We start from the raw sequence: 23,397 nt of genomic DNA on the forward strand, positions 1-23,397 counted from the left end.
GCCACTGTAAGGCAGAGGCCACAATGAAAATTTTGTTTCCAAGTTACCCCACCCTACAGTACATCGTATATAGGAAGCAAGTCTGTGGAACTGAGGGGATGTAGAGGTGCCGACTAGGGAGTGCTTTACCTAAGGACACCCAGAAAGTGCAAGTCTGTGTTTGAGCAAGGTATTCCAGGCTCATCCACCAGAGGGCAGCCTTCACCCCTCTAGCTTTCCTGATCTGCCTTCACCTGCGGGCGCTCTTCCCAGCTCCCATAGCCCAAGGGTCCACACCACGGCTGGCATAATGTGCCCTCCCTGGACACCCTTAGTGCTGCTGCTCCACCAGGTGACCACTCTGACGGTTATTTACCTTGACCCTTGGTGCTTTGTAATACCAGTTAACTGGTAAAAGCAATGATCCTTCATTTATGTTTTTCCCCATAGTTTATGAAATATCTTCACAAACATACTCTTCTGGTTTACAAAGCAACTTGGAAAAATAATTTATTATTATGGCCACTTTTAGAAGCGGTAACTGAGGCTCACAGGTTGAGTGGCTCGACCAAAGTCACATAGTAAGTTACTGCTGCTGCTGCACTAACATCTAGTGAGCACTTGCTGTGTGACAAGGATAAGGTTAAAGGTTGATTTATTTAATTCTACAGTAATTAAGACAGTGAAGTAGGGATAGACAAAGAGATGACTGGAACATATAGAGCTTATTAACTGTACAGTTTAAATCTCCCATGTCCTTACTGAATTTTTGTTTACTTGACCTATCAATTACTGTTACAAATTTAACAATTTGTGTTAAAATTTTCCACTGTGGGATGGTGGATTTGTCCATTTCTCTCTGTAGTATTTTGAGGCTAAGGTATTAGTGAATTTGGCACCTTAGAAATGTGCCTTCTCTCTGTGGTGAATTGAACTTTATCATCATGTAGTGACCCTCTTTATCTCTAGTGATGCTTTTTGCCTTACTATAGTTATTTTGTCCTCTTTATTTTTATTTTTTGCCTAGTATTTCTTTGTCCAAACTTTGTCATTCTGTGTTCTTATGTTTTAGATCTGTCTTTTGTAAACAGAACATTGCTGGATTTTGTTTTATTTGGTCTGATACCCTTTATCTCTGAATTGGAGAATTTAGCTCATCCAATGAGATTGATATATTTTTATTTATTTCTCTCATCTTGTAATGTGCATTATATTTGTTGTACTTTCCCTCTCTCTTTTTTTTTTAAACATTTTTTTTGATTGATCTCCCCACTCCTCACCTCTGTTTATTTGGAGGTTGTAGGCTCTTGTAATGGTTACCTCAGCAATTCTAACCTAATATCTGTTGAGTTTTCTATTTCAATTAACATATTTTTGCATTTTCAGAAATTGTATTTGGTTCTTTTTCCAAATGTACTAGTTCCCACATAGTATCAAGTTTCTCTTTTATTTCTTTAAATACATTAAACAAATTTATTTTATATTGTGTGTCTGGTAATTCCAATATCTTTGAAGGTCTGTTTCACCATCCCTCAGTTCTACTTGTTCTCCCTTATGGTGCCTTGTTACCTTGTGTGTTTGGTGACTTTTTTTTTTTTTTTACCATGAGCTGCTCATATTTCCTAGCAATTTGTGAGGGGCCTGTGTTGAAATTGAGTTCCTTCAGAGACAATGTGCATTTATTGCTGTCAGTAATGGTGGCGCCATCAGCCCACATCACTTTAAATTCTCTGTTTGAGGATTTGGGGATTATATAAGTAATGTGATTTGACTTCAGATTTTATGAGGGAACTGACTTGTAAATTATGAATTCTTAAAGGAGAATTTTATTTTCCCCTCTTCCCAGGGCCAGAGTTCATACAGGAAATTTTCATATCTTCTCCTTTCTGAGTGTGAGGGTTTACTTGACATTGGCTCTTGCATTGTACTTATAATCCTTTGGGATATCCTATTAGAGTTCTATCTGGGAGGGGCCCTGGGATTTATCTCCTGTCTCCCATATATCCTTTGCAGATACGAAATGAGGACATTACGGTCTCCAGGCCTTGACAGGCATCCTGTGAGGGTTAAGGACAATTTGGGCATTTACTTTCCCCTCTCCACAGTTCCTGGTTTCACTTCATTTGGGGGCTTGGCATATTCCTTACTTTCACAGCAGCTCAGCAACATCGTAAAAAGTAATTTTTAAAAAGCCCCTCTATGCAATATTTTAATTTTTTTCATCAGGAGGGTTACTCAGGTACCCAATTCACTGTATTGTTGGGAAAAAATGTTAAAATGAAATGTTTCATTATAACTCACATTTATTTGTTTTATGACATTTTAGAGTTTTTTATACATTTAATGTTATGAGTTTCATATAGTATGACTTGTATATATTATGATTTATAATGATAATAAATCATTTAATTTGCACAGCTAACCTAGAGAGGTAGATATTATTATCCCTATTTTACAGATGAAGAAACATAGGCACTGAGTTTTACCCAAGGTTACACCAACTCTAGGGCTGAACAGGGACTTGGTATAACCCTTGGTATTCACCCTCTAAAGGTTAAGAACTTCTGCTAAGAATCTTTGGAAGACATGGACCTCTTTAAGAATCCAATGAAAGCTCTAGACCCTCTTCCCAGAAATGTGTACGTTGATACAAATACACTAAAATTTCAGGGGGGGTCAAGATTCTCCAAGATCCATCCATGGATTCTACATTAAGAACCCCTGCATGTTACAGTGCAGTGAGGTGGAATGGAAAGGCATTAGTCTTTTAGCTTTGATCACAAGTTCATATTCTTTTGCCTGTCTTCAAAGACCCTTCATAAATTGATCTCATTATATTCATCCAACATTTTTTTCCTGACATACATTCCCAGCAGTGGTCCATCTCAGCATCTCCATGATTTCTACTCAATTCTGGGCTCCCTCTGTTTGTACAGTGCAGAGTAGTGATTTAGATCATGGGCTCTCAGGTCAAGATAGCCTGGGTCTGAACTAACTGTATTCATCAGTTAGTTGATTGGCATCAGATCCTGAACTAACTGTGGACCTTGGGCAGGTGATCTACCCTTTCTGTGTCTCTGTTTCTTTACCTGTAAAATGGTAAGAATAGTACTTATGTTGCAGGGTTGCGGGGATCATATGAGTCAATGCATGTGAAGCAGTTAAAGCAGTGCCTGGCACATTGTAACTGCTTGATACATTTTTAGGGGTTATTACTATTCTTTCTTATATAGTGTGTCACTATTAGTTTCCTACATCTCATCTGTAAACTGAGAGACGATTTCTGTAAATAAAATAGTTTTTTAAATTATCTAACAAAGTGCTCAGCACACAGTAGGGCTAATTTTCTCAAGAGGCAATTTTCCTTTTGCCATTTCAAGGGGTCAATAGAGCTTTCTGTCCTGGAGGCCTATAGCTTCACTTGTCCCAGTAGGGAGACAAGTGCTTTGCTTTTTTTTTTGAATATTTATTTATTTGGTTGAGCCAGGTCTTAGTTGTGGTAGTGAGCTCCTTAGTTGTGGCATGCATATGGGATCTAGTTCCCTGGCCAGGGATCGAACCCGGGCCCCCTGCATTGGGAGCTCAGAGTCTTACCCACTGCGCCACCAGGGAAGTCCCCAGGTACTTTCCTTTTCAAGTCTCAAGGGCAATGAAATGGCTCAAAGTGTTGAAAGACAGGGAAGTGAGCAACCTTAAAGAATAATTCTTCTCCACAGCCCACTGTAGCTCACACGTACAGACATTCCTTTGGGAAGGACTGGAAGTACTAAGGGTCCTCCTCCAGCCACTGGTATTGATATGATTAGAGCGGAGGGGCTGAGGGCCCACCAGATCTCTCATCAGCTTCAGGAATCCTGTCTGCTAAAATGGAAAAGGCAGGGCCCAAGTCAAGCCTCTGGAGCAGGCTGGTTAATTTGTGAGCCAGCTGGAAAAGGACCAGAGCCCCTGCAGATACAAGTAGTTGTATTCTGACATACAGACCTACATAGGAATGGCTGCCTCTCAGGAGACAACCAGGCAACTCCAGGCTGCATTAGGCTAGTCTCTGACTCAGTTTTCCAAACCCTTTGGTGTTCATTCTTTTCCTTTTAATATCCACCCGATTTACCCTGCACCCTGAGTTCTCCTTATGTGACTAGAATAGTGGTTCTTAGTCTTTTGGACCTCTTTAAGAATCTGCTAAAATTTATGGAACATCTCCATGGAAAAATGCATGTATACATAAAATTTTGCTTACAATTCTAGGGAGTCTGCTGACAATCCTGGAGTCCTCTGTTGGATTCCTGCTTAAGAAGCCCTTCCCTAGCGCAAAATACCTGATAATGATTTATCTCTTCTGATTCTCAGAAACATAGTTAAGTTCTAACATGAGGTAGAAGGAACCTGAGGGTGAAGACAGGGGTGGGGTGCTGAAATGGGGCCTGTGCTGCTGGTTGGTAGAAGGTAAGTGAATCTGAAAGACTATACTTTGACCTTATCTACCTATCCCAAAGTCTGACCAATGCTCTTTCAGTTGCAACATTTAATCCTATTTTCACATTAGCATCACTAATATTTTAAAAATATTAGTGTGAGGGCTCTACCTACTGAAATTCTCACTTAATTAATATGAGATGGACCCTAAGCATCAGTTTTTTAAACATTCAAACGACTTTATTAATGCAAAATAAAATATATTTAAGTATATAGTTTGGCAAATTCTGATATATATATGAAACCCATGAACATACCCATTATCCCCCAGATTTCCTCCTTATGCACCTCTGTGGTCCATGCTCATACCACCTACCCCACTTCATCCCCAGGCAACCACTGAGCTGCTTTCTATTATATTTGTTCTAGATTTTATTAACGTGAAATGTAGCCATACAGTATGTACCTCCCCAGGGGAGGGGCCTGGCTGCTTTTACAATATCATTAAAGATGCATTTGTTCCTTTTTATTGCTGAATAGTTATAAGGAAGTTTGGGCATACTGCACAGACAGAGGGCATACTCCCCATAGGACTGACCTCACTGTAGACATCAAAAGCAACTTCTGAGATTCCCAGGGTCACCCTCACTTCTCAGGTGCTAACTACAAATTCAGGAGTTCCCAGGACCACCCCTAGGTTCAATAATTTGCTGGAAGGACACGCAGAACTCAGGAAAGTGTTATACTTATGACTGCAGTTTTATTATAGCAATTAGACCATTAGAACCAGACCCACTAGAATTGTAAGCAAAGGCAGAGATACACAAGGGCATAGTCTGGGAAGGTTCCAAAAGTGAAACTTCTATCATCCTCAACACGTTACTCTCCCGGTGTTAAAATGTGACAATACTCAGAGTACTGCCAACCAGAGAAGCTCATCTGAGCCTTTGGGCCCCAGAGTTTGAATGGGGCTCTGTCACACAGTGCCTGAATGGCTGACCTTTAGTCTCCAGCCCCTCCCAGAGGTTCAGTTCAATTCCTTCAGTCTCCAGTTCCTCTGGAGGTTGGAACTGATGTGATGTGTTCCAAAGCCTTCAGTGTAAATCACATTGTTAAATCTACCATGTTGTTATTTGTCTCATCTGTTCTTTGTTCCCTTTACCTCTTTAATGGGAGCACAGGCTCCGGACGCGCAGGCTCAGCGGCCATGGCTCACGGGTCCAGCCGCTCCATGGCATGTGGGATCCTCCCGGACCGGGGCACGAACCCGTGTCCCCTGCATCGGCAGGCGGACTCTCAACCACTGCGCCACCAGGGAAGCCCCTGCCTTCTTTTGCAGTGAGTAGTTTTGATGATTCCGTTTTACCTCCTTTATTGGCTTATTAGCTATATCTCTTTGGTTTTTTGTTTTGTTTTGCTTTTGGTAATTGTTTTAAGGTTTATAGTATATACCTTTAACTTATTACAGTCTATTTCAAATAATATTATACCACTTCACGTATAGTTTAAGAACATAATGACAGTATACTTCCTTTATCCCTCTGCTGGCCTTTGTGACATTGTTGTCCTACATTTAATTCTACATATATTATAAATCCCACAATACATTGTTATTATTTTTCCTCTTTTAAAGAGATTTTTAAAGAAAAGTGTTTTATATTTTCACACATATTTACCATTTCTTTGCTCTTCATTCCTTTGTATAGGCCCAGATCCATCTGCTATCATTTCCTTCTCCCTGAAAGCCTTCTTTTATTTATTTTATTTTTTATTTTTTAATATTTATTCATTTTTATTGGGTTGCACCGAGTCTTAGTTGCAGCAGGCAGGCTCCTTAGTTGCAGCTCACTGGCTCCTTAGTTGTGGCATGTGGGCTCCTTAGTTGCAGCTCACAGTCTTCTTAGTTGCAGCATGCGGGCTCCTTAGCTGTGGCATGTGAGATCTAGTTCCCTGGCCAGGGATCGAACCCAGGCCCCCTGCATTGGGAGCGCTGAGTCTTAACCACTGTGCCACCAGGAAAGTCCCTGAAAGTCTTTTAATATTTCTTATAGTGCTCATCTACTGGTGATGAGTTCTTCCAGCTTCTGTACTTCGGAAAGAAGTCTTTTTTTTAACCTTCGTTTTTTGAAAGGTATTTTTTTTCTGGGTGTAAAATTCTAGATTTTTTTTTCTCTAAGTATTTAGAAGTTGTCATCCCACTGTCTTCTGGTCTGCATTATTTCCAACAAATCTGTCATCAAATTGTTTTTTTTCTTCTGTATGTAAGGTATGTTTTTCCTCTGGCTCCATTTAAGATTTTCTTTTATCATTGATTTTAAGTAATTGATATATCTTGGCATAGTTTTCTTGTTCCTGGGCTTATTGAGCTTCTTGGATCTCTGAGTTTCTAATTTTCATCAAATTTAGGAAAAAATTTTGACCATTATTACTTCAAATATTTTCTCCAACTCTCGTCTCTTCTTCTGCGACCCCAGTTATACACGGGCCACTTGATGTCTCACAGCTCACTAATGCTGTGCTCATTTTTTTTTTCTTTCAGTCTTCTTTTCTCTCTGTTTCATTTTGTATAGCTTATATTGAATTGCCTTCAAGGTTGCTAATCTTCTATAGTGTCTAATTTCCGTGTATTTCTCACCTCAGTAATTATATTTTTCATTTCTCAAATTTCATTTTGGAATATATATATTCCATACCTTCTCTCCTTAACGTGCTCATGCTTCCCTCTGCCTCCAAATATACATACGAAGTATATCTAACACCTTTGTATAGTACTTTACCTGTGTTATTTCTGAGGCCTGTTTCTGCTGGTTGTTCTCTTCAACGTGGGCTGTATTTTCCTGCTTTCTTTGCATGCCTAATACTTTTTAATTTTACGGCAGACAAGGTGAGTTTTACATTATTGAGGACTGGAATTTTTTGTACTCCTTTAAGTAATTTTGAGCTTTGTCCTGACACGTGAAGTTTCTTAGGGAAAAATATTTATTCTTACAAGACTGACTTTTACGCTTTGTTAGACAGATCCAGAACACCCTTTAGCCTAGGACTAATTTGGCCTCACTCTTGATGGATGTACTTCTGTGATGTATTAGGAGATCTCTCCATTCTGGCTGGTGGGAACAGCAATTATCCTAGATCCAGTGTGAGCTGGGAGGGTTGTTCTGCCTGATCCTTTCAGACAGTCTTTCCTGCTCACAGGTAGTTTCCTCACAAGCATATACTCATCAGTGCTCAGCCAATGTCTTGAAAAAGCTCTCCGCAAGCGGCTGGAGTTCTTTGTTCAGCTCTCTCCTGTGAATTCTAGTTAACCTGGCCTCCCTGAATTCTGAATGCTGTCTCCTCAACTCAGCGAGATTGCTGGACTTGGTTTAGATGCCCCTTCCCTGTATGGCAGCCTGAAGGTTCTCTACAGGAAGCGAGCTGGGGCAATCACAGTGCTCCTCATTTGATTTCCTTCTCCCAGGGATCACTATCCCGCACTGCCAGGTGTCCAATGTCTGACGTTTTAGCTGTATAAAGCCGGAAGTGAAATCTAGGCCCTGTCACCCCCTAATGGCCACAAGCAGAAGTTATCAGTTTGTTTTTTTTTCAGTCTCCCTAGGTTAAAATTCTAATGTATGGCCGAAGTTGGGAACCACTGTAGTCTAATTCTATTCTTGTTATTGGAGTTTTAGCCACTATTGCCATGCTCTTCTCTGGCCCCCTTGCAGCCGTGCTTCTACTGTCACCTCTCAATTCATGCGGGTTAACTCACATTCTCCTTGCCTTATACGCAAAGCTAGGAGAAATGGCATGACATTCTAGGATTTGGTGCTTATGAGTACTCTCCAAATTTCTAGGCATGGTTCTCTACGTCTGAGAGACAGAAATCATGTTATCAGCAAACAGAGGAAAGAAAACTGGGCTAAGGAGATTGTTAGTTAAGAACTATACCTGTGGAGGGTATAAGGCAAAGAGGCAGGCAGGACAGGACATTATAGTCATGGAATACAAGATATTTTTCAAATATTGTAAAAATATAAGCTAATTTAAATAAAAAACAAACAAAACTTGCTCTCTATCAGGGGTGTAAATTAACAGTAAAAGTAGCTCAGAGTCATTCCCTGAGTCCTCCAAAGAGAATGGGAAGCAATCATTTGTTGATTGTGCCGTGCCTTTCTACATGCAGCATCTCATTTCATCTTTGCAGTTCTCTGAGTCAGGTATTATCTCTATTTTATACATGTGGGAAGCTACAGATTTGAGAGGTTAGGGAATTCATGCAAGTCACATAGCTAGTAACAGAAAAGGAGTGTCTGATTTCTAAGTCTGTGTCCTTTCCCTCTCTGTCTCTGACAACAGCTGGCACAACAGTTTCCAGCCCCAATGCGTATTTGTTTAAATAACATTTTTACTTTAGTGTAAATCACTAGAGAAAAGTGTAAAACTTGTAAGTCCAGCTTGATGAATTTTCACAAAGTAAACACACCCCATCTAACCAGCACTCAGGTCAAGAAACAAAGTGGTACAAGTACCCTAGAAGTCTCCTCACATATGGCCCACTTTCAGCCCAGGAGCTATAGCACAGAGGTACTCAGTAGAGCCTATAGCTCAGGGTCCCTTAACTTGGGGTCGATGTGGGCATCTATAAATCTCCTGAAATTATAGGCAAACATTTTCCTGAGGAGAGGATGTAGAGCCTTCATCAGATTCTCCCCAAAGGGACAAGAATAAAAGCTACAACTGAAGACTGGTTCATGGGGAATCTATTCATTCATTCAACGTATCATCAAAATCAGAACATAGTAACAGCAATGGCTACCAGTGGAGAATTTAATGTGCCAGGTGCTTTATGTGTATTATCTCTGACTCTGACAAAAACCCTGAAATGTAAATATTATCACCTCCATTTTACACATAGGGGAACTGAGTCTCAGAATGAAGTGACTTGCCCAAGGCCACACATTAATTATGTATTTGTGAAAGCTAGTATTCAGTATGAGACCTGCTACCTGCCTGTGCTTCTGCAGCGAAACCACAATGCCTTTGGTAACATTAAATTGCCTAACCTCTGCTCAGAACAAGCCAAGCTTGAAATACCAGGGCTGAACTGGAAATGAAAGAGTGAAGTTCCAAGCTCAGGCAATTTTTTTTTTTTTAAAACAATTCCCTTCTAACCAATGACAACTGCAAAAGGGAAAGTGCTGCCTTTAAAAGAGGCACTTGCCGGGCTTCCCCGGTGGCGTAGTGGTTGGGAGTCCGCCTGCCAATACAGGGGACACGGGTTCGTGCCCCGGTCCGGGAGGATCCCACATGCCGCGGAGCGGCTGGGTCCGTGAGCCGTGGTCGCTGGGCCTGCGCGTCCGGAGCCTGTGCTCCGCGACGGGAGAGGCCACAGCAGTGAGAGGCTCGCGTACCGCAAAAAAAAAAAAAAAAAAAAAAAAAAAAAGTTAAAAAAAAAAAAGAGGCACTTGCCCTCAAGAGGTGTGGCTTCCAAGAAGTGTGGCTTCTCAAGTGGGAGTTATTATCTAATCAGAACCAACTGTCTATCATTACACTGCACTTTGAGAGGACATCTATGATTGGTCGACCAAGAGAGCAACATTTGAATTTAAAGAAAAGACCAGAACAACCTTAGGGTCATTACTTCAGTGAGAAAGATAAAGCTTTGTCAGAGTAAACTCCACCTGGAGTCAGAGATTAGGCACTAAAATCCTGTGTTAAGGTAAAACCTTTACCTCATTAACTGGTGTTAAGTTGCTATTAATTTCTTCATCAAGAAATCAGCCCCTATTTTAAGTAAAACTCACTGAAAAGATATGTAAAAACTATGTGAAAACGCTTTGTAAACTGCAAAGGAAAAGGCTAGTAAATACAAGTATTTATAGCTTCAAGATTCAAAAACAAAACAAAACAAAACCCTCTAAATATAAAGCAAAATTTACCTGTCTGCAAAGGCTGTACCAGGAGGTAGCAGAGTCAGAAGCAGCCACAATTCTGACACCTACTTTCCTACTCATCATTAGATCACATGTAGAGTTAAAGTTTTCTCTCATTTTCCCTCTGCTACTCCATTGGACCACTAAGTAACTACATCCTCGGTACTTTGTTTATTCTGGAAAAGACATACATAATAAAACCTATAAAAGAAGAGAAAAAAGTGGCTCAGATGACTTTTTTATAGAAAAGAAACCATGGTCTCAAGTTAAAGACTGAAAAATTGCATCCTCTTAGTACTTTTACTACACTTCATTCTGAGTCTGGGATGCATCCTCAGCTTAATGAGATAGAAAGAAAAATGAAAGAAGATCATTTATTTCAGGCAATACAAGTTCTTCTAATACAGCAAACATTAAAATTTTAGAGAACTTGAAATGCTGAAACTCCTATAATTCAATCATCTTTTCCTCTGCAATAGCTTCTATTATAGTTTCATTTAATAGATAAGGCTGAAAAAGACATTGTTTCAAATTTTATATGCTCTATTTTATGTCTATGAAGTAAAGCATTACAGAACTACTCACAGAGCCACCAAAGCAGCAATGTAGCATTTCCAGGTTTTTTTTGTTGAAATTCACTTTATTTAAAAAAAAAAAAGTCATGAACAATAAATTACAATCATTTCCTCCTTTTATAAATTCTTCATAAAATATATTTGACAATTTAAAAAGAAAATTTCAAAAGTTACTTTCATTTTTGAAGTGCTGATGACTTATTTTTTGACCATTTTGTCATGCTGGTGAATTATCTGTAGCTGCTACAATAGTTTGATTGATAAACATTTTACAGTTAAAAACAACAACAACAAAGAGGAAAAAACAGACCAGCAGAAAGAACTATTCAGTGTGCTATTTATCTGACACTTAACATTTACTTCATCATAATGACAAAGTATCCCTTAGCACCAAAAAACTACAGGAACCCCATCTTTCTAAGTGACAACTAGTGCAAAATAACATTCTAGGAACTAACTGTACAACCCCGTTATTTTAACTGGCCACAGCTGCCTATAAGCTTATTTGAAATATTTGGTCTTTTTTCAATTAAGACAAATTTCATAAAACACTATAAACCATGGCAAGAGACTCTATGAGGAATAATTGTTTATTGAGTACCTATTATGCGCAAGGCACTGTGCACAAATTCTTGCTTTCATTTTCCCCCTAGCAATATACAGGAATTTCCCAGCTTCACTAATCATCTTTTATTTCTTACTCCTGGCTGGAAAAGGCCCATGGTTATATACCATTTTTTAATTCTTATTTTATCAACTGATCTTTAGTGCTGAGCACACAGTAGGTACTTAATAAATACCTCCTGACTGAAAGAATAAAGACAAAGAATTTACTATAATTTTTCTTGGTATCATGGGTTATTTTAGAATACAAGGACTTGAGAAAATTTCAGAAGAAACTTCCTGATCGCCTTACATCGTTACCGCCAATGAAAGAAATAATTCCACTTCATAGGTAACATAGAATATTTTTCAAAATAAATTATAATTGTTAACTATTTTAAATGAGGTGGGGCCAAAACCATGACATGTGGGTATCTGAAGAGCAAATGAAGCATTGGCATACCATCACCTAAGTCATCATGAATCTCTTGCTGAAGTGCCATGTTATTGATTAGACATTATAATGTTTTTTTACTTCCAGTAACTCAATCCCCTTGGCCAGATCTGTGTTATACTAATTTGGCTATCCAGAGGGTTAATTATCATGAAGTTCCAGTGTATTTCCACCTCTAATTTCCAAAAGAATTCTTATATTTATCAGCTTGAGAGTAATATTAAAAGTATATGATTTTTTTTTACTTAAAAGGTTTTATTTTTAATAAAACCTTTCAGTTATTATTCAAACTTCATACCAAGTAATGCATAGTTCAGAAATTTTATGTACTCCAATTTTTTGTGCTTTTTCACCTTTTATAGTCCCCCGAACACATTTTAAATAAGGAAAAAATTACGATAGGAATATCCCAAAAGTTGTGGAAGTTCAAAAAACTGAGGAGACTTAATTATCAATGATTTCAATATTCTAATACCTTTTAAAATTTCTTTTTTTAACTTTTGACCAAAGAGTCTAGTGCTTTATAAAGATTAATCTATATACAATGGTCTTAAAGTATTAACAACCTTAAAGGTTGTTAATGTTCTGTTTTAGGAAAACTTTTCTTCCCTTACATTTGAACTATCTGCATTTACAGGAAAAAAAACTGGAGACAACCATATGGGGTTAAAATCAAACTGACTTCAAGAAGAATAATGGTCTGTTGGTTCTTGACACAGACCATACCAAGTGATTGTATAAAATTGATAACCTCTCTATTTGAAAGATATAACTTATGCCACAGTATTTTACCCATTTGCCAAACTGTATCATTTCCCACTTTAGAAAAAGGTGATCAACATTGAATATAACCATATCACTACCATTACTGTGTCAAATTAGACAAAACAGCATTAGTGCCAAAATGAAAGAAATTCCAGTGATTAAATGAGAGACCATATTAGGGCAGGCAACGTGAGGGTAGAACTCATTTGGTTTCTTCGACTTGATGCTGAGGCTTTGACAAAGTCTTGAAATAAAAAATTAATGTATCAATTACTATAGTTCATATACAGCCAAGTTTTCAGATACAGAAGAATCCTGTGTTCAAATCTGTATCAGACTGCAGATGCTCAAGTGCAGACATGTCCCAATGCAGTGGTTTAATTAGTTAATTGAATGCGTGGTTATCTAAAGAAGGCATGACTGAATCATCAATGTCCTTGCCAACCTGTACCACATGATTGCATGGCTAATTCAACTCCTGCAGCTTTAGGGCACTGGAGAGCTCAAACATACTTCAGCAGCTTTGGATCACTTAATTTCACTTACGTTTAATCAGATAATTTTAGACTCTCCAAAATGATGCCTTAAAAAAAAAGCTGTATAATATTATAAAAATAAAAAACTTAGTATGATTTCATTAGAGGGAGGGACAGGGTAGGAGATTAGGGAAGGTTCTTTTATTTTTCATCACTGATTTCACCAGCAAATCTCAAAAACCCAAACCTACATCAAATAATTTAAACAGAAGTGGCATTTTTTCATATGGAATGCAAAATGCACACATTCACATACTTACATATACATAAATATATACATTTATGTTTCCTTTACAAAGCTTCAAAGGTTGCATTACCAGCATGCAAACCCCTTCTTCCATGGAAATTCCTAATACTGACAAGGAATGTCTAAAATACTTAGAGACATATTTCCAGAAAACTGGACTTTCTTCTTTTCTTGGCTCTTAGAAAATTTTCCTGCCAAACTTCTACCAATGATCATTTAAAAAAATTTACACTCACATTGGTAATACACACTTAAAACATATTAACAAAATGGCCAGCTTGGACTTAAGAAAAATGAGGAAAAAAAAATCCCACAATAAAATCTAAACCCTTAAAAGGTGGAGTTTAGCTTTTTATATTCTTTTTCAGCCACATTATGTTGCATCACTGTTAAAACAGAAGCAGCATATTATCCAAGATATTTGCAAATAATATATGTGTCACGTTTCCCAGCTGCTATCTTTAAATGCAATTTGTACTAATCTGAGTTCTAGTTCAAAAGCATCTGGACGATCCTGAGGGTTTGCAGCCAGCATTTCCTTAATCAGTTGTTTCATTCGCCCATTCATAGACTTTTTCTTCACAGGAATGAGAAGTTCCATTTTGGGATTTTCCAGAAGTGCCTCCCCAACAGGCACGATCTCAGTTCCTTGTTTTACATAACTCCCCAAGAGTTCCTTCTTTGTCTCTGTGTCTATGAATGTGATCCTTTCCAGCATTGCCCAGATGATAATCCCCAGAGCAAAGATGTCAGCTTTTGCTGTGTAATGTCCCTCCCACACTTCAGGAGCCATGTAGAAATCTGTTCCACACGCTGTGGAAAGGAAACACTTGTTTACACTGACAGGTTCTTCTGGATTCTGCCCAAATGCTGAACAAACTTTACTTAGACCAAAATCAGCCACTTTCAGTGTGGGTTCCAAGTCACTGGTATCCAACCGGCTCTGAGAAATCAGGATGTTATCAGGCTTTAGATCTCGATGGATGATCTGGTTTTTATGCAAGAAAGCCAGGGCACTGCTCAGCTGAAGCATGAAGCTGGTGTTAGTTTTACGATTGGGTTTCCTGGACAACAGATACTCATTCATATCTCCTCCGTCACAAAAATCCATCACAAACCACAAGTAATAGGCGCTTCTGGGATCAAAGGCAATTTCTCCCTTTAGTGAAGTCTCTACAAGCTATAAGAAATAAAAAAACAGATTACAATCATCTGCACAGTTTATACAATTCAGCTATAGAGAAAGAGTTACTGATTAAGTTAGTCTCCAATGTTAAGTGGGAATTCCATGAATATTTTATTTGGTCAGTGCTTTCATATGTGTGTTTTATTTTAGACTTTAGTACTTCAAACTGTCACTTTGTCCCTAACAAATACACATCAAATCTCCAAGTCAAGAGGTAAAAACTTATTTAAAAATAGCTTTATTCTGAAAAGTATCCAACTGGCTATACATTTTCTACATGTGTCAATGGAGATGAACTCTAACCCTCTAGTTAATAGCTTCCTGAAAAGATCAAAGTTTCAGCAGGTAGATTTGCCAGCTGGGGAATAAACATCAATTAGGAAATTCTATTCCATGAAACTGCCTGAAATCTACTTCTTGCGTATTGCACTTACACTATCAACATAATCTGTGAAACTGAGAGAAAATTATGAAGGAACAAGAAATAAAGTGCTCCTGTAGTCACTGATAAAACTAAAGACATCATTACTTCATAAACTTCTACAAGCAGAATGCAAATATGCTGGCTATCTCTATCAACAGATGGCTTCTAAAAACCAATTTATAAAAATCATACATGCATTTTGATATAAAAATTCAAATCTGAGTTTGTGTATTTGTTTGATACAAGCTGAAAATCTAGAATAAACCACTGTTTTACTTATATCATTATCTAATTATAACTCTCCTACTACCTGAAATTCAAGATTAATTACTTCACTGAACAGGAACTATCTTCTAAAATACAGTGCTTTGAAAGCATTTGTCCTATGGTGTCCTTTTCAGGCCTATGGGTTGAATAGAAACTCAGGAGGGAAGGTGAGGAGTTGCTGAAGATTGAGTGAACCGCTAATTTTATGTTTAAATCTACTAGTACTTCCTTTTGTCTTTTTGGTGGGCAGAGGCAAAGAACGCCTCTCCATGCCATCTCCCCCAATGGCAAACAGCCATAACTGCAACGGTCTGCAGATGTCTTCTTTGCATACATTTTCCTTGTTGCATGTGTTTGCCACTGAGACAGAAAATGAAAAAAGAGAAAGGTCCAGATTATACAGTTATTTACCAGGTGCACTGTTACTAAATATGCTGAGATTAAAGATGAGCACCATCACTCTTCCTTCATTTCTTCTCTTCTTCTGTCTTCGTTCTCAAAAGAAAACTTCCTAAATAGCTTTGAGCAATGCAGACTTCCAGAATTCAAATAACGGTTTAGAGTAAAGCCAGATAGTAGATATTTTAGGCTTGACAAACCACATAAGGTCTATGTTCCATATTCTTTTTCCTTTTCTTTCTTTCTTCTTCTTTTTTTTTAAACAACTTCTAAAAAATGTAAAAACTATTTTTAGTATCCAGGCCATACAAAAACAGGCTGAGGGCTATAGTGTGAGGGCCCCTGGTTGAGAGCTACAGAAATACAGATCCCAGTCTGCTTACTGTCACGTGTAGAGGATGTTAGCCATTGGTTCTCTTGCCTGAAGTCCTTTAATAGCTTCCCTGTTCTCTTAGGATATAGTCTAAGCTCTTTAACATGGGCTATGGGATCCTGTGTGCTCTGACCCTGGCTGATCTTTCTAGCCTCATCTAAAACAACTCTCCCTGTAGAGTGCAGTCTTAGTATTTTCTTTCAATTTTTAGAACGCTTCATGCTTTTTGCTTCTAGACATTTGTATGTATAGTTATTTCTGCCTGGGAAGTTTTCTCAGTCACTCACCTGGCTAACTCCCATTCACCCTGCAAGTTTCAGTTGAAACAGTTCTTAATTCCTGAACCCCAGGATTATGTCAGGTTCCCTACTCTATGTGCCTATACCATCTTGTACTTTTCATTCATGACACTCATCACAAGTATACATATTGGCCACTAAGTTCCTATGCATAAGATGTATCCTCTGTTAATTATTTGTTTTACATTTCTTCTAGGTGAGGTTTTCAGCTCTCAGGAACTGACTGAATGATTCCAAATGAGAACAAGGAAGATATCTAGAAAAACATGGAGAAAAAAAAATTTATGTACAGAATGGTAAGACCATGTATAGAGACTCTGTGGTCACACTATAGATTTGTTTGTCTTTACTAGTGTAAATTTAGAGTAGGCACTTGCTAAAGCGTGGATGAACGTCTGGTTAATAAAATAAATCCACAGAAAAGACAATTTTAATAGAGCTGCTTATTACTGAATACCTCCTATGTGCCAAGTATTGTATCTACATCACCTCTAATTTTGACAACTCCCATGGAAGGTAGAAATTATTATTCCTTACATATGAAGATACAGATGCTGGGAAAAGGTGGGTTATGTATCCAAGGTCATACAGCTAGCAAAAAGTGCCACAAGTCAAACACAGGTCTATTAGGCTTTAAAAAGATGAAATAAATTATTAAACAAGAAGGTACTTCAGATTAAAAAAAATCACTGAATCAAGTCTGGAAGTACTTTATATCTTAAAGCCTTGAAAGATTAGCTGGTTAATGCCTAATTACTATAACAGTTGCTTGATCTGGACTCAAGGATACCATCAGTACTTGCAAAGACATCATATTTTTAAATGTCTTTGCACTTGTAGTCTGATTATGCACTTTAGTCTCCAAAATTCAATGCAAAGTCCAGCAAGGTTCTATCCACTTTTAGGAGGGAATGTGGTAAGAATGTTTCTGATAGCTTCTATCATTGCAACGTACATAATAAGCACTTTTAGAAAAAAATACAATAAAACAAACAGGCTAAACAGTTGTGTTTTATATCCCTTATCTTACGAGAGAAAACTTCAGGGCACAGCACGCTAAACTTGCAGTATAAATTAGGTTCTCAAGACTGATATTTGTTTACCATACAATGAAACTTGCAAGTTTCTAATTACACAGAATAATGCGTTCGTTTTCTTTGTTGTTCCTAGTCCAAAAGCTTTTGTTGTTTTAAAACAGACTTTTGTACCCTGATGGTAAATTCTGAATTTAGACACACTCATGGCAAGTTGTTTCCTATTCCAGGAATAACTGGACTTAAGAAATTTTGCTCTGGCCTTTAACTAGCTATGTCTTAAGTATCTTTTCTCTTCATCAAGTGTAGAGCTACTAGAGATTTTGACCTATGGCAGAAGCCAATCTTAAAAAAAAAAAAAAAATTTGTTTTCCTATATTAATGCTTTCCCCAGGTCTACAGAAGAGTAATTTGGAGGCAAAACAGTAATCTGGAGGTTAAAAGAGCACAAGTTTTAGCTGCTGGATACTTCTATGTTTAGCTCCCAATTCTGCCACTTGCTATGTGATTCTGGATAAATTCATTATCTATTCTAAGCCTCAGTTTCTTCATTTGTAATGATGGTAATAATAGTACTTTCCTCATAGGATTGCTCTGAGCACAGAGCATGGAATGAGTAGGAACCCAAATGTTAGCTATCAGCACTGTTAATAACATTCAGGTGCTACACCACATACTCCATGAAAATTCAATGGAATTGCATGGTTAAGACATTAAATAACCTTCTATAACAGCAGAGGCTTATGTTCAAGCCAGTGATATATAAAGAAATGCCCAATTACCTATGGGTACTACTACTAGTTGTACAGTTTTTCCTTCTCTTCTGTATTCAGTTCCAAAAAAACCTGATTTCAAATAAGTGAACTAATTAGACTCTAGTCTCGATCACTTCTCTAGTTCCTATGTTGCCCCATTCCTATGCAGATTGGCAAGTATCATGGCATAACAGGTGGCATATGTTATTTTTAGGTATTTGCAACACAGGTTTAAATAAAACCTTGTTTTAAAGCAAACGTTTACTCAGTTCTTGGCAGACCCCTATCTACTTCTAACTATATAACCTGCATTTAAAAGTAGAAGTTCGTCTGACTCTTTCAATCCTCTTATTGCTGACCAATGCTACTTTCAAATCATTTCTATTTCCCATTCAACCACACATACCTGTAAATAAAGGGAAGAATTAGAGCCGTGGGACATCTTTTGCACCATCCCATCCTTTTGTAGGATGCATTCCTCCAAGTGAATCACATTTGGATGTTGGCTCTTGATACTGCTTAGTGCCCAGAATTCACGCAGGGCTAGTTCAACATTTTCAGGTGCATGGCATCGAATTTTCTTCACTGCCACCCGTGCAGAGGTCTTTCTGATGACTGCTTCATATACAACACCGTAACTACCTCGGCCTACCTCCCGTATTAGATCGTACTTTGGCTGGCTACTCACCATCTTCAAGGTCAAGGTTTCTGGAAAAATCAACAAAGTGATCTGTTGACATTAGGTCTGCCTACTGGCTTGTATTTCTTCTTATGCACGATTTAGTTATCATCTGTCTCACTGTTTGCAGTGCTTGAACGATATTTGCTATACATTGGGTAAATCTAAATATCTTAATAATAGTAAACCACGTAACACTAATGTAGTACTTACCATGCATCAGGAACTGTTCCAAGCAGTTTATAACATTAAATTCATTTAATCCTCACAGCAGCATTATGAGGTAGATACTATTATGGTCATTTTATAGATGAGGAAACTAAAGCACAGAGTTTAAGCAACATGCCCAAGGTCAAACAGCTAGTAACTGGTGGACCTGGGATTTGAAACCAGGCCATCTGGCTCTGACAGCCTTCATTTTAACCACTACACTATACTGCTTCTTACATGAACTGCTTCAAAACATCACTGCTAAAAATAAACCAAAAAATTCAGTATTTATTTACTGATTGTGAAAAAACGAACAAAACTCCAGCTTCTCCTGAAAACTGACACACACATGAAAGGTCATAAAAATGGCAAAACCAAAAACCAACCCTCACAGTTAGAAATACAAAAACTTGGCTTATACTTAGGGACTGAAAGTGAACAAGATCACATAGAGAAGTGAAAATGTGCAGTTGTTTTTATTATTTAAAAGTAAATGGTCAAACTGTGTATGTTCTTATTTTAATTTTGTTTATGTTATTTCCTTATTTCTTGCAAAATAAGTGAAAATACAGTTTGTGGAGAAAAATGTTTCTTTAAAGATAAAGTAAGTTACTTAGAATACGGTAAAATTTTGCTGTGGTTTTAGCCATAGTTATTTAGATCTAGGTCTTTTTTGCCAACGAAAACTGTCCTGCATCTTAAGGGGTTCTCTGAGGGAGTTCTTTGGAATTCAATTTGATAAATCATTTAAAGGCAGGAGCAAAGGCCCTACATGAAAACGCTCACGTGTTGAATCAAGAAAGTCTAAAGTGTGCCTCCTCACCCTCCGAAGAATGTCAAGACTCTGAAGAGCTTCAGGAACAAATTCTCATTTGTAGAATGCCAGCATGGGCAAGAAAAGTAACCTGAGATTGAACAATTTTTATATTGTACAGTTTAGGGGAACAAAAAGCTATCGACACTAGAGCCTGTGAAATTGGGACCGGCTATTTTAAGTCCATAGGATAGATTTAATAAAGAAAATGAAAGCTCCTGAGATTGTTTCTTAATCCCACTTCCTCTAACTGGACACCCACTCTTCAAATTCCTGCAGTATTTCCTAGGGTCTGATTTCCTGCCACAGCATCCTCTGCCCCAGCTGCACAGTGGACATTCCTGTTCTCCGTGGGTCGCCAACTCCTATCCATCTCAAAGTGGCTCCTGCCTTTGAAGCCGTCCCATATCCCCATACGAGAGAGCCCCTGAATAAGGGGGAGGGAGGGCGTTTCTGCAATCCTTGAGATCCTGGGTCAAGACACAGCACGGTGATGCATCCCGCGCGAACCTCGGGGACTTGGGACGGCATCCCCCGGGCCCCCGCGCCTGCCGGGCGCACCCAGCGCTCGGACTCGGGCCGGCCAGGCCGTACACCTGCCGGCGCCCGGCAAGGGCCAGTCCTAGGCAGAGGTGTTGCCCGACGCGGCGGCTCAGGGCCCCGCTCATTGGCCAAGTATCAGGCCCTCCCCCTCCCCGGCTACTTCCAGATGAAACCCGGAGGGGATCCTGCCGGGGCCCTTTACCCCGAGGAGACAGTCCTGCAGCTGCCCGACTCCTCGGGGCCAGCAACTGAGGCCTGGGGCCTGGGGAGGAGGCCACGGGCAGAAGAGGAGGCCGCTGCTGGGGCCGGAGGCCTGAGGCGCGCGGGGCCTTCCCCGGGATGCCTCCGCTGACAGCTCTGTGACAGGCCTCCTGGGGCGGGAGGCACGTGCAGGGCCCTCGGCTCTGCAGCAAAGCCTCTCTGCCACGCCGAGGGGCCAGATTTACCTCAGGGTAGCCGCCGCCGCTTCTCCCTCTCACGGGCTCTGCAGGCCGCCATTATCAGGCTGCTCGCGCCTCAGCCGCTGCGGCCTCCACTCAGAGGCCGGCGCGCGCCCCCGTGGTGCGCGCGGACACACCCCCTTACGCCGCGAGACCCCGCCCCCCTCCGGCTCTCCGTAGCGTGAGCCGGGACGCCAAGCGCCGGTCCTACTGGGCGCGTGCCCGGCGCTCCGCTGGCCTGCTCCCGGCTCCCGTGGCTTTCCCGAGCCGGGAGTCGCGGGAGGGGTACGCGCTCCGGAACGCACCACTCGTGCCCCTCCCCGCAGGGGTGGCTGGGATCGGGAAAGCCCACTCCACACCCGGGGCTTGGGCCTCTTCCAGCCTCAGCGGGCGTCCACGGCCCGCGGCCCCGGAGTGGTGGCCCGCGGCCCCGGAGTGATACCCCGCAGCAGGTCCGGGCCGGGGGCGGTGCGCGCGCCTGGTGCGCCTCCCCTCCCCCGCTCCGCCCCCATTTCCGACCTACCTAGCTGCGGGCAGGTGTGCGGGGTCGCTGGGGTGGAACGCCTGGTGCATCTTCCTCCGCGCGGGCCTGGGATGCCTGCGGTAAGCGGACCTTTTCCGCGGACCCGCGGGGAGGCGCAGCCTGAGCTGGGAGGCCTGGCGCCCGCCCCGCCTGGAGGGAGGCTGCACCTTTTGTCAGAGTCACTGAGCCATGTTTGCGGGCGGTGCAGTTGCTGAGGCGGCAGCGGCGGCGGCGGCGCGGGGCTGGCTGCGATCATCTGGGAAGACGCCCCTGCTCCGCTGGCGCGGTGGTATCTCCCTTAAAGAAGCCGGCGCCTCGTTGTTCCGGGGCTCTGCAGCCGCGAGTCGGAGGCGCCCTGCCCCCGGCGGGGAGGAAGGGGCCGCGGCGCCGGAGCTTGGCTCCTGCAGCGCGCGCACGCCCTGCCTGGCGGCGACACCCTCGAGCTCCTCGTGGAGAGTTGGGATGCCCCCCGCTTCTGCAGCTAGCGACGGAGGTCCGGGCCGGCCGGGGCCGGGATTGACAGCGAGGACAGCCCGACGGTCAGTCTGAGGCACTGGGGCGCCCCACAGCCGTCAGCCGGATCCAGGCCCGCGTTCGCCTGACAGCAGCCCGGGACTGTCAGTTGCTCAGAGACCCGGACCAATCGGTCATTCAGTTCGTTTCACAAATCAGTAAGCAACCGCCAGAAACGTCCCTTCTTTCTTCGCCGATTTAATCTGCACCTACTTTTTGTCAATAAGGGGGTTGTTCCTCTTTCCAGTGCTGTATAAGGCACAATGTGCAAAGAATTTCTTGTTACAGCTCTCAAGGATCAACCAATTACCCGTTCTATTTTCTGTTCTCCATTTATGGACCTTCTCCCGAGAGTCTGGGACTGGGTTAAGTCTTTAAGTGATCTCTCCTAATCCTAACCAAACCCTACGAGGGCAGGGTTTATTACTAACCCTGTTTTTACAGGTAAGGAAGCAGACCTCTGCCTTATTTGACAGGTGTCAGTTTTGGGGTGGGGGGCACCTGCCTTGAATACCCACTCCCCTGGTGTAAACCCTCCTACCCACCTCCAAAAACAAAAAACAAAAAACCCTGCTCGGTAATCTGTTCAGATTAGTCCTGAGTGCGGTGTACCAGCCTTCAGCTGTCAGCTGGGAATACTGATGTATTCTGAGTTTTGGTTTCTGCCCTTGAGAACAGAGGGAAAGTAGAGGGCTCTGTGTAGACAGCTACTTACCTGTGTGTAACTGATCAGAATCTGGGGAGGGGTATTTCTTTGGTCAAAGGAGCCTTTTCTTTTTGTCTCTTTTTCTCAGTCATTAAATACAGGAATCCCTCCTCTCAAGGTGGTTGCAGAACTTGAAATCCACTCCCATAACTCCAAAGTTATGGAACTGGCTCTAAAGTCTGTGAAGTAGATGTTTAAATAATTTGGGGTGTCCTCTTTAGGAAAAAGATTACAAAGTGGACCTGTGAATACATTGCTGGGGCCTTGGAAAGGGTCTCTGTGAGGGACTCTGAAGCTTAAGCTTCCGAATAAATCTGCCCTGAAGATTACATTCTATCATTATATTTGCCCATAAGCCTTTTACTAGGCTGAGAGTTCCTGGGGACAGGAACCTTGTCTGTGATTCATTTCTGCATCCTCCTTTATCTGATATCATACCAAAATACTCCTGAGGATAGCATTGTCATACGTTGCTGATGGGAAGGCAAAATGATGTAACTCTAACTAAGGTAATTTGTCAATCTATAGCCACATTACATATGTATTTACTCTTTCACCCAGTAAACCTAGGTCAGGGCTAAACTTGCAGGAACCTGTCCTAGTGATATATTGGCAAAATACAAAAAGCTCTGTGCACAAGGCTATTCATTATGGCATTATTTTTATAGCAAAAGATTGGAAACTGCTTGTGTCGGTTAAGAACTAGCTGAATAAATTATAGTACAGACACAGGATGGAGTGCTAT

At 40.9% G+C, this 23,397-nt stretch overlaps 1 protein-coding gene across 2 annotated transcripts; it reads right to left on the reverse strand.

Moving 5' to 3' along the window:
• Nucleotides 1–10,971: 10,971 nt before the first annotated feature.
• Nucleotides 10,972–21,784, reverse strand: PDIK1L (PDLIM1 interacting kinase 1 like). 2 transcript variants are annotated; one of them, XM_060140988.1, is made up of 3 exons: nt 21,434–21,784; nt 18,631–18,932; nt 10,972–14,667 (listed from the first exon to the last, which is right to left on the reverse strand). In XM_060140988.1, the coding sequence occupies exons 1-3, from the start codon at nt 21,687–21,689 to the stop codon at nt 13,927–13,929; spliced, it is 1,299 nt and encodes a 432-aa protein (XP_059996971.1). In that variant the 5' UTR covers nt 21,690–21,784; the 3' UTR covers nt 10,972–13,926. The 2 variants fall into 2 exon arrangements, with proteins under 2 accessions (XP_059996971.1, XP_059996972.1); XM_060140989.1 differs by lacking the exon at nt 21,434–21,784 and adding an exon at nt 20,917–20,991.
• Between the last annotated feature and the right edge of the window lie 1,613 nt (nt 21,785–23,397).

This window comes from Lagenorhynchus albirostris, chromosome 2 (genome assembly GCF_949774975.1).
Source record: "Lagenorhynchus albirostris chromosome 2, mLagAlb1.1, whole genome shotgun sequence".
Taxonomy (NCBI): Eukaryota; Metazoa; Chordata; class Mammalia; order Artiodactyla; family Delphinidae; genus Lagenorhynchus; species Lagenorhynchus albirostris.